We start from the raw sequence: 14,003 nt of genomic DNA, 5'->3' as shown, positions 1-14,003 counted from the left end.
AACACAGATCAGGACAACTTTGTAAGTTGCAATGAGCTTTTTCTATTTTTGTGTTGAGGAAAGGAAAGTATTGTGATGAAAAGTTTATATCCTTTGAGGCTTGGTTAATAGATAGCAATTTGCATTATTAAAATGCTGAAAAAATCATCCAGTTTAAAATATTGACATAGAATTACAATCATTTTAAGTTAATATATTTAAGTCTCATACTAATGACCTAAGAGGAGGAGTGCTTTCTGGAACTTTCTTCTTCTTTTTTTAATGATAAATAGGGAGGACAGAGAATAGGTAGTCAGCATATGGATAAAAGATGTTCTTGAAAGTGAGCCCAGAATAAATGGATCAGAAAGATTTAATGGAACTGAAAAAAGAACCAGTTATGTATATTGAAAGGGCTCAGTGTGCCAGGCAAGATCAATGATAACAATATTACATTGAATCCTATCCTGTCAAAAATAACTAAAGACATAGCCACAGAGGTAAAGGGGAAAATCCTATACATGTCCACACACTAACAAAGAGATAGAATTCTGGCTGAACTCAGACTTGAGGGTTGTAGAACAAAATGCCCCAAGGCAGTGGAACAAAGTCTAAGTCAATTCTGAAGGTCAGAAATTGTGATAAGATATACACTGAGTGGCCAGATTATTATGACCACCCATCAGTACAATGAAGTGAATTAGTTATGCAAATAATAATAATAAAACCGTGAGAGTATTTGCTTAGGAAGTTTTCAATATTCAGTATTTTTGGAAGTGTCAATGAAGTACTGATGGGGTGGTCATAATAATCTGGCTGGTCATAATAATCTGGCCACTCAGTGTATGTTGTAGTACAATACATGGTTAATGATGAAAACAATAGAGGGCGTTCTGCGTATGCAAAGAAAGCATATCACCCATGTATTCTTCTTTAAAAATTACTTAAAAATATAATTCAGTTGACTGAAAGATGGAACAAAAATGAAGTATGGAAAAGTCATGCAAGAAAAGACCAGTGGGGAAACTTGAACTGTAAAAGCAGAAATACATCACTATTATTTTCATGACTATGGATTATGATATAACACAAAATTTGATGTTACCAAATAAATAATTGATGTAATAAAAATAACAAAATAATGACATATAATATAATTAAATACAATTAAAATAATTAATTAGAGTAAAAAATACAAATGTTAGTAATATAATGAATAGCAAATAGACAGGAATTAGGGAGCTGACAGGTACAAGAGGGACACACACTTTAGTTTAAACATGTGGCACATTAAAGGTATTTTATTTTTGGCTCTGGCATTTAAAACAAACATTACAATGCACTTGGAAAACTTTCAGGTAAGTATTAGAAGAACTTAAAACTGTAACAATGCTTCCAGAATAGAAGATAAAAATAAAGAAATATAGGCCAAAAAAAGAGAGAGAAAGTATTCAAAATGGAAAGAATAAGTTGAGACTTAAATAAGGCCGACTATAAAAAAAACACCAAATGCAATGGATTACTTCTTAGAAAAATATAAAAGTTGAATTGATTTAAAAAAGCAATAGAATATCTGAATAGTCTAATCACCATGAAAAAAAACAGAGAAAATAGTCATAGTTCCTCTAAAGGACTCTAGACTATATAATTTTATGACTTTAAAACACTATATGTTATTCCAGAACATATAAAATGGTAGAAAGTCTTATGAGTTATTTTACCAAGTAAGGATAACCCTATGCCTAACTATGGCAAAATACAAAAATTTATAGGCCAATCTCATTTATAAATACAAATGTGAAATCCTAAAAAAATACTATCTGCAATGGTATATTAAATATGTAACAAACAAAAATAGATTCCATACAAACTTAGAATTCAACTTAATAAATTTTTCATAGTGGTATGAGTGTACAAAAGCCCAGAATATGAAAAAATTTATAGGTTAAGAGCCCCAGGCTCTTCAATGAATAGATGGCAAGGAATAAAGTTGGCAAACTTACAGAATAGAAAGGGACTTAAGAGACAGAGTAGCCAAGTGCAGTGTGTGGAACTTGTTTGAATCTTGATTGAAACAAATCAATTGTAAAAAGATTTATAAGAAATGGGGAGAATGTGAACTATGATGGCTATTTAATGGTATTAAAAAAGTATTCAATTTTTTAAGTGTGAGGTATAATTTTTTAGTTGCAAAAAAAAAAAAATACTAAAAGGAAGTAGAAGGTGTGATGATGCTATGAAGGGCCTGGATTTGAGTCAAGGGGACAACTAATCACCTCCCAGACTCACTGGCAATTTAAGGATGACCAAGGTCACATCATCTGAATCCTGAAGTGGAGGTGCCTCAGTCCTTCCAGAATGGGGTCAAGGAGGAGCCTGGAGACTGTTCTCACTGGCTTCATGAAAAAATAAGCACTTCTTTGAGATCCTTTTCAAATTTTGCCTCTAAATCCAGTCCTATCTGACCCAAAGCAGAAGCCTGAAAGAGAAAACAGCAAATGCACAGATATGAAGAGAGAAATAAAGAAATATAGGCAAAAATAATATGAAAGTATTCAAAATGGAAAGAATAAAATAAGACTTAAATAAGGCCATCTCTAAAAAACAAATGCAATGGATTACTTCTAGAAGAGATCTTTCCCTGGGCCTCCCCTAAAATCTTCTCCCTTAAAATCCTTAGGAAGGAGGACCCAATGCGCTTTCCCTTCCAGGAGCTTGCGCAACCCGTGCCTTTCCTTTCTGTCCCCCTCCTCTCCCCTACCCCAGGCACCTTACCAATTGCTTCCTCACTCCTTAGCTCCAAGGGCCCCTCCTTTATCTCTAGAACATGTTTCCTAAGCCCATTTCTTTCAGGATTACTTCTTCTACCTCTATGATTTACCAAATAAAGTTTCTCTTACAGTTTGGGCTTTGGCTCTGAATTCTTTCCTAGCCAGAACCCAAGAACCCAGGATGCTGAACCCAGGTTTGGTCTGACCCCACCAGTCAGACACCTGATGCTGTTCCCGCTGCCTACAACCTAAGGACATCGGATTAGGACCATTCAATCACTCCAGCACTCAGGTAGAATGGGTGGGGAGATGCTGCTGCTACACTGAAATGGATGAGACTCTGCCTGGTTGGTAACTTGGACCTGACAGGTGGTCTGCACTGAAGAGCTGATTCTGATCACTGCGAAGCCAAAGATTGGTGTTACATACTGGTAGGTAAAGTAAAGGCATTTCTTGAAAGCCCACTCTTTGAAGGAAAGATGAACCTCCTGTTCTCCAAGGCTAAGACTGTCAGGCATGAAGGCATTCCCAGGTCCACTCTGCTACCTCCAGCTGCATGTATAGACACAATTTGTGGCTTATGAACATGCTGAATTGTGGCATGCAGGAGGGAGGGAGGCTGGGTAAAGGTGAGAATCTTCCTTAGCTACCTCCCCAAAAATGTCTGTACAAGTTAGAGTAAAAACCAGGAGATACTCAAGAAACCAAAGTTAATGATGTCTTGGGGTGGGGGGAGGGGTAGAAGGGGTCAATTGGGAAAAAAAGGGGGGACATATATAATACTTTCAACAATAAAGATTTAAATTGGGACTCCACCAAGATGGCGGGGTGGGGGGAGGGGTAGAAGGGGTCAATTGGGAAAAAAAGGGGGGACATATATAATACTTTCAACAATAAAGATTTAAATTGAAAAATACTCCAACTGATTGTCTCTCCCTACAAAGGAAGGTGGAAGACAATAAGAGCTGAGGACAATTTTGGATGATGTTTAAGTTCACTGGGAAATTTGGGTGTCGTAAGTCCAAGCATGCGCATCCTGGAAGTTTAATTTATTTCATCTTGTTTAATTAACTCATCTATTTCTATATTCCTGGGGCATGAAGAATAATGGAAACATAAATTTCCCTTCTTCTCAGTTTGAACAAGGAGGCTGGGGGAAATGGACTGTCTCAGTGGGAGCAGCCTGCCAATCTGGGAACTGAGGTGGATTTTTTTCAGGCACCATTTACAAGGGTCCTTCCCTGTCCTGCATGTGGCTCTTTTTTGACATTCAGCCCTGTAATCCTTGTCTTCTGAGGACAATTCTTGCAAAATTTTGTCATTCCAGAAATTAGGGGAAAGTAGAATGCTGTAGACCAATTCCAGCATGTCATAATTTCAAGAGTTTCATCAAAATGTTGATGAGACTTGGGGACTCAACAGGGTTGAGTCACACATGTAGTCACCTGTTGGGAATGGCTAAAGGCATTTCCCCAAACCTGAATAGGAAACTGATTGTGGCTGCCAGACAGCTAAAGGGCATCTTAATCTACATGTTATTGCCTCCTACTGGCCAAACACCTGAACAGCCGTAGGCTATTCCCCAAACTGACAATGCCTCTGTACCCTTTGAAACCTTATCCTTTGAAGTGTATTATCTCCACCTTGCCTTAGGACAAATTGTGTTAATAAAAGCAAGGGTCCTAGACAAGGAGGGACTCTTCAGTTCCTTTAGCTGAAGGTCCTCTGACCCCCAATGCCTTTCAAAATTATATCTCGTCTCCAGACTCTTTATTAGTCTCTGGATTTCTGTGTCATCTACGCGCAGCCCCTTTTCCAGATTCCTGAACCCTTCTTGATGCTGGGACATGAACCCCAGCATAAATGGACGCCCAAAGTGGGACAAGAGCACCAACAATAAATGGCGTCCCAAACTGGGGCTTTCTGAACCCTGGAAACACCAACAATAGTAGAAAGGCTGTGAGAAGGAAGCAGGACATGTCCTTTCTACTTCACCTTGTAAAAAGTTTTATGGTTGTGAAAGATCAGGCGTATGTCCCGTACAAACCATTCCACTGTATACACTTTCTCAGTCAGCCTTTCCTTCACCAAGTCCAACCACATGGCTTCCTTAAAGGGCTCGGCATAATCTCGGATCTAGGGACAAAGTCATCAAAGGGATGATGTCAGCACAGCCATCATGACGGGATGGATCCAACTTAAATATAAGGCAAGTCTTTATTTCCAGGGTAATGATAATACCATCTGACACCTAGATGCCAGGCTTTGTTCTGAGAACTGCCATGGTAATAACATGCCACAACAACCCTATGAGATAGGTACTATAATACCTACCATTTTACAGATGAGGAAACTGAGGGAGGGAGAGGTTAAGTAACTTATCTAAGATGTCACAGCAAAAAAGTGGTAGAGCTGGGACTTGAACCCATAATTTGGCTCCTCAGTTTGAGCTCTTAATCTGTAAGCTATCCTTAAGAAAGACATTGCCCTGTAGAGACAGTAAAACTAGGACCCAAGGGAGATGAAGCTAGCACAGTGGGGTGGAGTTGGTCCCACTCCAGCACCTGCAGCTAAAGGTTCTGCTCCCTGCAGACAGTAGCCTCTGCAGGACCCCTATTCCGGGTTTCCAGATTGAGTTTTTCACCAGAGAGATGACTGGAGGATGAGAATCATCCAATGTGACACTTACATTACTTGGGATCTTTGCAAAAAAGGCACTTTGTGGGTGACAGTAGGTCTTCAAGAGGAGGAACTCACATTTCTGTAAAACATCAAGAGGGTTTTAAAGGGAAATGCAGCAGGTAGACAGCGGAGAGAGCCTGTGTCCAGACAAGCATGCATGTGCAGGCAGACACACAGGCCCTCCAACCGTATTTGTCAAAGTGTCCTGAAGTGGGTTCAATTCTGTTCAGACTCCATTTTTGGGCACTGAATTATGGTCCTCTGAAGCCAGACACCCTTAGGTGCCTGTCCCCTGAGCCTGTGACTGTTGACTTCTCACATGTGAGCAGAAAGGAGAGATCTTGGGGTTTGAATCTGACTCACCAGCTGCTCCTCAGGCCCCATCTGCCTTGTCAGGACCTCAGATTCCCTGAGACACTGCTGACTTCCTGAAGACTCCTTCATCCTGCAGAAGGTGCAACTCCATGGGCTCCTGGGAGGTTCGGCATAGGTGAGCAAGGCAAGACCTCAGCAACAGCCACTATTCCTACGGCTGCCACTGTTCCTCCTTGCAGGAGTGGCTGGTGGGCACAGCCAAAGCTTTAAGGGGACACTTCCCAGTCTCCAAGACCCCTAGGTGGGGTGTGACCTGATGACCCTCCTCCCATGGAGGGTAGCAACTGGGGGTCAGTAGATGGAAGGTGGTGTCAGGGTGAGTGGTGGGCTCTCCTCTCCCTGTCTGAGCTGCTGGAGCACAAGGAGCCCTGAGTGTCAGAGGCTGGGCCTTAACCCCTGGGGGCCTTGGGCCCCATTAGCCCATTGAGAATGCAGCAAAATGAGGCAACCAGGCCATGTTTCCTGCCTTTTCTGAATAAGCACAGAACACAGACCACTGGCATTTCCCATCTCCATTCCCCTTGGACAGGAGTCTGTGCTGCAAACCTAGGAGAGGACATCTCCCTGGGGCAGTGGCAGCCTAGCCTCACAGACACGGGCTGTCACTGACACCAGAGGGGACAGAAGATGTGCCCCATCAGGTTGCTCTGAGCACACCTGTGCCCACCATGCTCATGGGGCCTGCTCTTCCCTCTGGAACTGAGGGACAAGAGGCAGAACCCGGAAGAGGGTGTGCATGGGGCTGCTGCGTCTCACTAACCTTTTAGCTTCCATGGGTGGGATGTGACAGTCCTCATGAAAGGCTCGTGGACAGGCGTCACAGCAGAGCAGCTGTCCCTCTCTGCAGCACACCTCACATTCATTCGAGTTTTCCCACTGGAAGAGGAGATAATGCGGGCACGCCTGGCATCAGCAAGATCCGCTGAGCACTAACACTGTGGGGCCCTGGGACACACTGTCCTTGCCTGTCCCAGAAGGGACTGGAAGGTCATGGAAGCCTTTTCTACACAGTATGGTTTGAGGACCAGTGGCCTTAGCGTCGTCAGGGGGCTGGTTAGAAACACAGACCTACTGAATCAAACCTGCATTCTAAAGGATGCCAGGTGGTTGGTATGTGAAATTTGAGAAGACACGGCTGTAGGCAACTCCCTCCTTTTACAAGTCTGGGAAGCAACTTAGTACCTGAGTCAGACTGGCACTCAGGCCTACCTGGGGTCAGAGCTGTTCCCACCTGCTGGGTGCCATCCCAGGCAAGCCTGTGGACCACTCAGAACTGTCCCTAAGGCTATGGCTGACAGACAGAAGGACACAAAGAGCTGCTGTGCAATGGGTCATTGTGTGGGCTTGAGAACTCATGTGGATCTTTCTCATGGCTTTAAAATGGGATCCAATAAATTCTGCAAGTGATTTAGGTGAGGAACCCCATCTTCACTGCTGAGTAAAGCACTGGTTCTGCTACTGGCGCCCCCCACCCCCACCCCCCGACCAGACAGACAGCATGGGCTCCACATGGACAAGAGACCACTTTCTCTGTGCTGAAGGTAGGAGCCAGGAAGTGGCATTCATCCTTTTGTGCCCATCTGTGGCATTGTCCCCCACCCCCCCCCAGACAGATTGTGGTGGGTAAAAAGGTGGGAAACAGCTCACCAGGAGCTGGAGGAAAGGATCCAAGGTACTGGAACAGGCCACTACCCTCAACTATCCACAACACAAGCATGAGGACCTGGGTAAAGGCTTAGCGAGGGAAATGTTTTTCTATTCTCAACACTGGCCACTCAGCCAGAGTGAAAATTCCCTTTGATTTGGGGATGGTGTTCATCTCTCTTATAACTGAGAGGAGGCTTCTCAGCAGCTTCCTCCATTGACTGGGCCCCAGGACTTCATTATGAGGGATCCCTCCACCCTGAAGTCCGGTGGAAGTCTTTCTGGCCTTCCCATCTTGAATTCTCCAGTCTGCTTTTCTTTGTCCTTGGGGTTGATACTCCATGGCCATTCTTGCCCTCTGACTGGATGCCTGGCCTGCTCTGGACCAGGCTGCAGATTTCAAGGTAGCCTAGACCTACCCACTCTTCCTAGTTAAGACTCTAATTGGATCCAGAGTCCTGAGCCACCAGTACCCCCCCACCCCCATATACTCTGGATCCCTCCACCCTGAAGTCCGGTGGAAGTCTTTCTGGCCTTCCCATCTTGAATTCTCCAGTCTGCTTTTCTTTGTCCTTGGGGTTGATACTCCATGGCCATTCTTGCCCTCTGACTGGATGCCTGGCCTGCTCTGGACCAGGCTGCAGATTTCAAGGTAGCCTAGACCTACCCACTCTTCCTAGTTAAGACTCTAATTGGATCCAGAGTCCTGAGCCACCAGTACCCCCCCCACCCCCATATACTCTGGAGTGAAATTGTTTCAAGCACACATGATATGATATAAAAATAACAGAGAAAGGACATACAATTCCTCAACCCCCTGATCTCTAAAAAGAGTCTGACTCTGGTTTTGTGATGACCACTGACAGTTTCAAGCCCCACCCTCCCTCTTACCCTCTTGCCACATCTGCACAAGTTGATAAGAAAGCTATTGGTTTATAAAGATAATATATATTTTTAAAGCTATGGGTTCCTTCTCTCAGCCCTAGTAGAAAGTCCAAACCATATAGGCCCTGCCCCAGCAAGAGAATTCTCACCCTATTGCTAACTGTCCTCCTCAGCCCCACACTACATTCCCTTATAGTAGCAACCATTGCCTGTACACTAGGCCCTTGGAGATGGAGGCTCTCACAAGCTCTGAGCCAGGACTCTGCATCAACCACCCATTGTGGGAAGCCACAAAACACGTTTGCAATATCGGCATCAGGTGTCTTGATGGTACACACGTACAGAGTTCCACACCAGTGAGACTCGGTCTACTGCAGAGCAACAGTGATGTCTAGAGTGATGGGGCCGGGGAAAGGCCTGTGTTAGTCTATTTGAAGTCAGAACTAGACTTCATTCTCATTATCCCAATGTGGCTCCTTCTAGGTGGGATGGAAGGTCGGATCAAGTGAACTCCTGGCTATCATGCGCTGACATGTGGCACTACGTACGAGTAAGAAGAAACTATAATGTTGGGGCCATGAATTAATGATCTGGATTTTAAATATCTTTATTGTTGTTGTTTTTCTGGTTACAAAAATTTCCACATGTACATAAATGTGTAATATGGAAAGCAAATTTCCCCTATAATCCTGTCCCATAATAGCTAGTTCTTTTAGATTTTTTAAAGGAATAGACTTACATGTTTACATAAACAAAACATAGCATTACAAGTTTGAGTTTCCAAAAGCTTTCCTGACCTCAAAACCTGTGTATGGTTTTCCATTGACTGAAGGATGAATCTTCACCTATGCATTTAAAAAATACCATTCTGTAGATGTCTTAGGTTATTTTATAATACTGATGGACATTTGTAGTCTTCCCTAATTTTTTTTTGCTATTACAATGAGCATGCTGTACATATCAAGGTGTTTCAAATCAGTATGGAAAAGACAGCTTATACAAGAAATGGCATTGGGGGGACCATTGTTTCACACACTTTGAATGGAGCCAGCCAGGGGTCAAGCTAGCCTACAGGGCAAGATGGGAGTGACACCATTGCCTCTGCTGGAGGCTCAGATCTAATAAGAAGCCCATGAATGGGACTTGTGTCTGGAGGAAGGCATCTAAGCAAGTAAAGAAGGCTAAGGAAAAGCAACTGGTATAGCCAATAGACTGCCATTTTCACCTGGAGAGAGGCTCTGCAGACACAAAGCTTAGTTCAAACACATTCTTCCATTCTGATGCACTTGATAAAAAGTATGTTGAGTTAGGATGACTTAGTGTTCAATCAAGGATGATCATCTTTCCTTTTCTGTTCTTATCTATTTCAACACCATATTTACTTTTCAAACTAGAGCACTCAATTTCTAACACCCTGTGTTTGCCATCATCCAAATATCCAGATCTTTGTTTACAACATATACATCATCAGCTCTTGTCCTGATCTTTATTCTAAAGAGTTATTTGCCCCCCTCTCTCAAATCAGCTATGAAAATAATGGTGGCATGTACAGGTATCAGAACACTAAAACAGTCAACATGAAGACGCAGTGTCTAAATGTGAAGGTCACTCAGAGCTGGGAAACTCCAGGATTCAAGGATGAGCCTTTGAACATGAAAAGTTGGCAACTTGGTGATTAAAAATGTGGTAGAAATTCACTTTCTATTTACCTCTCTCTTGAGACTTATTCTTGAAGGACAGAACGAAAGTCTTTTCTGAAAGAGAGAAGAGGTCAATGAATTAGGTTATTCTGGATACTTTTCTTTTGTAATTATCAAAGTTTTCACTTTCCAGTGAATGTTTGTACCTGGACATCCTACTGGGTCTCAAATCCTAGGTGTCTAAAAGAAAAATGAGCTCCTTTCTCCAATCAGTTCTTCTTCTGGACTTGATAAAATCATTTTTCCCTATTACTCAAATCTAAGACCTGTCAGTCTTTTTTTTCTCAGTCCCTTCCCCACCCACTTCTTTTCATTTGCATTTCTTCCTCTTTAGATAAAATCCTCTGGTTTCATCCCCGTGATAATTTCTGAGTGTAATTGAGAGGCTTTGTGTTGGGATCACTAGGACCCTAGTGTGTTGCTCACAGGATGGAATAGTGTGCTGGGAAGTACAGAGGAGAGACTGACCATGGACAGAATGGCCTGGAAACATTTCAATGAGGGGTCCAGATGGAACAGTGTCTTGAGGAGTGTTTAGCGGGTGGAGGACACTGGGAAGCTATGGCTGAGGTCTGTTTTCATCCAGTTTCCTTCTAGCCAACCCTACCTAATACCACCAGGGAAAGCTACTTAAATCTCTCCTGACTTCAAAACCCTTTGCTTGCACTTAAAGTTCTTCACTATCAGCACCAATCTGCATTTTTAGCTTTATCACACACATCTTTTTTTCTACTAAGGTTTATCTCTTTCTCAATCATGTTGTGGAATCCTAATGGGAATTTCTTCACACTTCTGTTATTGACATTTCCCCTCATCCTTCAAGGAATTAAACCCATCACCTATCTGCCCCTTGTACTTATAATACCTCCATCAGCTGTTGTAGGGTCTGTCCTTTGCAACGCACATTCCGCTTCCAGTCCTTTGATTTTGTTCCTCTTCCTTTAATTTCAAATTCTCTTGGTGTGAACCAAGCTCCCTCCTCATTCTGAATGCACTTCTCTGAGGATCCTATAAAACAAAGACAGCCCATCCCACCATCTACTTCCATCCTCTGAATTCACCCTAAACTCCAACCCCCAGATTGTGGTGTTCTCTACCTTTCTGGGTTCAGGGAGACTCCCTGGGAGGCAGAACCAGTAGCAGACTGAAGGAAGCCCTAAAACCTGCCTGAGTGGTGAGGGGTTGGGAGAGAATTGGCATTTTATGTGACACCTTCATGTGGCAAGGACATGGTGACCAGTGTCCTAGGGTCCATGGATGGATGACTCCTTTGGGGGAGTGGCCGCCAGGTGTACCACAGCAAGGAAAAGTTTGAAAATTCCTTTTTAACAAACACCTTTTTCCCTTTTTTCTGCAGCCTGTTTTGCAGGGCTCATTTCATGAACAATCACACACCTGGGTACGTTCCTTCCTTCTTGTGATTCCTTGGTTAGGGCAGGGGCCAGGAACCTTTTTTCTGCCAAGGACCATTTGGATATTTATGACATCATTCAAGGGCCATACAAAATTATCAACTTAAAAGTTAGCCTGCTAGCCCTAACTGGTTTGGCTCAGTGGATAGAGCATTGGCCTGCGGACTCAAGGGTCCCAGGTTTGATTCCGGTCAAGGGCATGTACCTGGGTTGTGGGCACATCCCCAGTAGTGAGTGTGCAGGAGGCAGTTGATCGATGTTTCTCTCTCATCGATGTTTCTAACTCTCTATCCCTCTCCCTTCCTCTCTGTGAAAAATCAATAAAATATATTTTTTTAAAAAGTTAGCCTGCTATTTTTGGTCAATCACTTAATTAATTCAGCCCTAATGCTTTGGTAGGGCCAGACCAAATGATTTTTCAGGCCTTATATGGCCTGCGGTCTGGACAACCCCCACTCCTGGTCTAGGGGTTCCAAAGAGCAGAAGATCAAGGAACTCACCTTTTTCCATTTTCTCCTTATGTAAAATCCTCGTCTCTCCACCACAGGTCACAGGAAGTGTAGGAGACTGAAAATCCACAATATCATCTTTGGGTTTTCCTGAAAGTGGACGAAGAGCACAGTTCGTTACTCAATCCTTATTCTTTCTCTCTCTCATGAATCCTCCTTTCCATGAGCATAAGCAGCACACCTTCCTTTACCTGGTGCAGGCAGGTCACTGAGTCATGGGGACCTTGTGTACCCAGTACTTCGGAAACGACAAACCTGTCGCTAAGTGAGGGAAACAACTTTCTGAAGTGTTCCCCCAAATCTTGTGTCTGGCTCAGCCTTCCTCACTTATTTCAGCAAACAAGGCCTTTAAGGGTGGAACCCTGCCTGGAGCGCTCCAATGTGGGTTAGGTCACCATTAGAAACTGTGAGCCAACAGGAGGAGCCTGCTATGAAAGTGAGCAATTAAAAAACAAAAAGAGTCCATGTAAACAGAAAGCACTGTGGAGGAAATGAAAAGAAAAGCCTCACAGAGAGAAGGAAGAGCAGAATGGGGGGGGGGGGGGGGGGGAGGGAAGAAAAACCAAAACAATTAACAATGGGAAGACTAACTCCAGGAATTCTTACAGAACATAGGGAAAGGGCACTAGGTGAAAATTATATGAAAAGACACTACCTGGGGAAAGATCTGGGAGCTTTATGATCAGCACACACATTGTACTGTTTATTTTCACAACAATCTGTGAAACAGGGAAGGCAACGATGACCCCATTTTATAGGTGGGGATGCAGACTTAGATCCAGAGAGAATTCCTAGTGGTCACCACATTTCACGAGGGGCAACTGGCTTTGGGATCCAGACATACCATCTGGTCTAATGTTCTTCCCATGCCATCCAAAGGGCCTCAACAAGACTCTCTAATATATAATTGATAACAATACAGGGGCACTGTTAACTCAGAAGGCAGAGCCAGGGTGGAAAGGTTAAGGAGGCAGGAGAAGCTGATGCTGGTGGGTAACTGTCAGTGTTTGCCTGGATTCTTGCCTACACTAGTGTTTTCTAAAAAGACCAGGGATTTTTTTTTTTTTTTGGGTAAAAAATGAAGAACTTGAAATTTGAACACCTAGGTTTTTAGCTCACGCAAGTTTTTTTCTGTTCTAATGAACTATAAAATGAGTTGAATCATACTTACTTGAGGGTTAAATGATAAAATGTAGAGCAAAGTGATTTGACAATTGTAAAGTGATGCACACACTTATATTGTTGTCAGGGCCTCTGTATAAGGTTGTGTGGGCTGTGCACTGAGCAAGGATTCCACCTTGGAGCGGGGATCTGATTTGCATCCAAGGCAGAATCCATCTGTACACTTCCTACAGCAAGCTTCCAGCAGAGGGCAGAAGAGGCCGTGGCTTCAGGAATCAGTTCTGAGAGGCGTGGGGAACGTGATTGAGGATGGAGCACCCTTTTCTAGTTCACAGGGGCATCATATGGGTAAATGGAGGCCCTGATATTATTGGTATTCATCCTTGATGAGGAAGAATGATTAAGGTTTTGATGACTTGACAGTTACTTAAGCATAAAATGTGTGAGGCCCAGGGGAAAGAGCAAGACTGACCCACTTACTGACTTCATTTGACTTTCGCACAGTGAACAGAACCTACACAGACGGTTAATTACAGTTGTGATAAGTACCAGAGAGAAAAAAATAGCCCTACTCCTGCCTGCAGGGTGGAGAATGCTCTAGTCAAGGTGAGGCCTGAGGATGTATAGCAAAGGGAGGGATGGGGATGAGGGAGTGTGTGTGTATGTGTGTGTTGGGGGTGGGGGGGGGGGGCGGGCACACTGAGCAGGCCCTGAACAGCAGGGACAAAGGAACCTATGTGTTGAGAAATCAGGCTGGTGGCCACCCAAGGGGTGTGGGTAGGGATTGGATTATATTCTGTTTCTTGACTTGGTGCTGGGTACACATGGGCTCTTGCTTTGTGTTAATTCCTCAAGCTGTTCAGGTAGGTGCATGCATTTGTCCTTAAACACATCACACCAGTGCTACTCAGCATGTGGCCTGTG

At 43.6% G+C, this 14,003-nt stretch overlaps 1 protein-coding gene across 3 annotated transcripts in view; it reads right to left on the bottom strand.

Moving 5' to 3' along the window:
* Window positions 1-1,252: 1,252 nt before the first annotated feature.
* SP110 (SP110 nuclear body protein) overlaps window positions 1,253-14,003 on the bottom strand; it is a 34,326-nt gene continuing 21,575 nt past the window's right edge. Inside the window, exons 13-20 of one of the 3 annotated variants that reach the window (XM_014530192.1) lie at window positions 11,949-12,047; window positions 10,902-11,044; window positions 10,046-10,090; window positions 6,568-6,683; window positions 5,796-5,904; window positions 5,440-5,511; window positions 4,746-4,886; window positions 1,253-2,458 (exon numbers count right to left, since the gene is read on the bottom strand). In XM_014530192.1, coding sequence (XP_014385678.1) covers window positions 2,378-2,458; window positions 4,746-4,886; window positions 5,440-5,511; window positions 5,796-5,904; window positions 6,568-6,683; window positions 10,046-10,090; window positions 10,902-11,044; window positions 11,949-12,047 — 806 coding nt within the window. In that variant the 3' untranslated portion in view covers window positions 1,253-2,377. The remainder of the gene's footprint in view (window positions 2,459-4,745; window positions 4,887-5,439; window positions 5,512-5,795; window positions 5,905-6,567; window positions 6,684-10,045; window positions 10,091-10,901; window positions 11,045-11,948; window positions 12,048-14,003) is intronic. The other 2 variants (XM_014530191.1, XM_014530193.1) reach the window with 2 other exon arrangements.

This window comes from Myotis brandtii, unplaced genomic scaffold (assembly GCF_000412655.1).
Source record: "Myotis brandtii unplaced genomic scaffold, ASM41265v1 scaffold727, whole genome shotgun sequence".
Classification (NCBI taxonomy): Eukaryota; Metazoa; Chordata; class Mammalia; order Chiroptera; family Vespertilionidae; genus Myotis; species Myotis brandtii.
The sequence above is the reverse complement of the archived record's forward strand: the minus strand, read 5'-3'. Positions and strand labels throughout refer to the sequence as shown.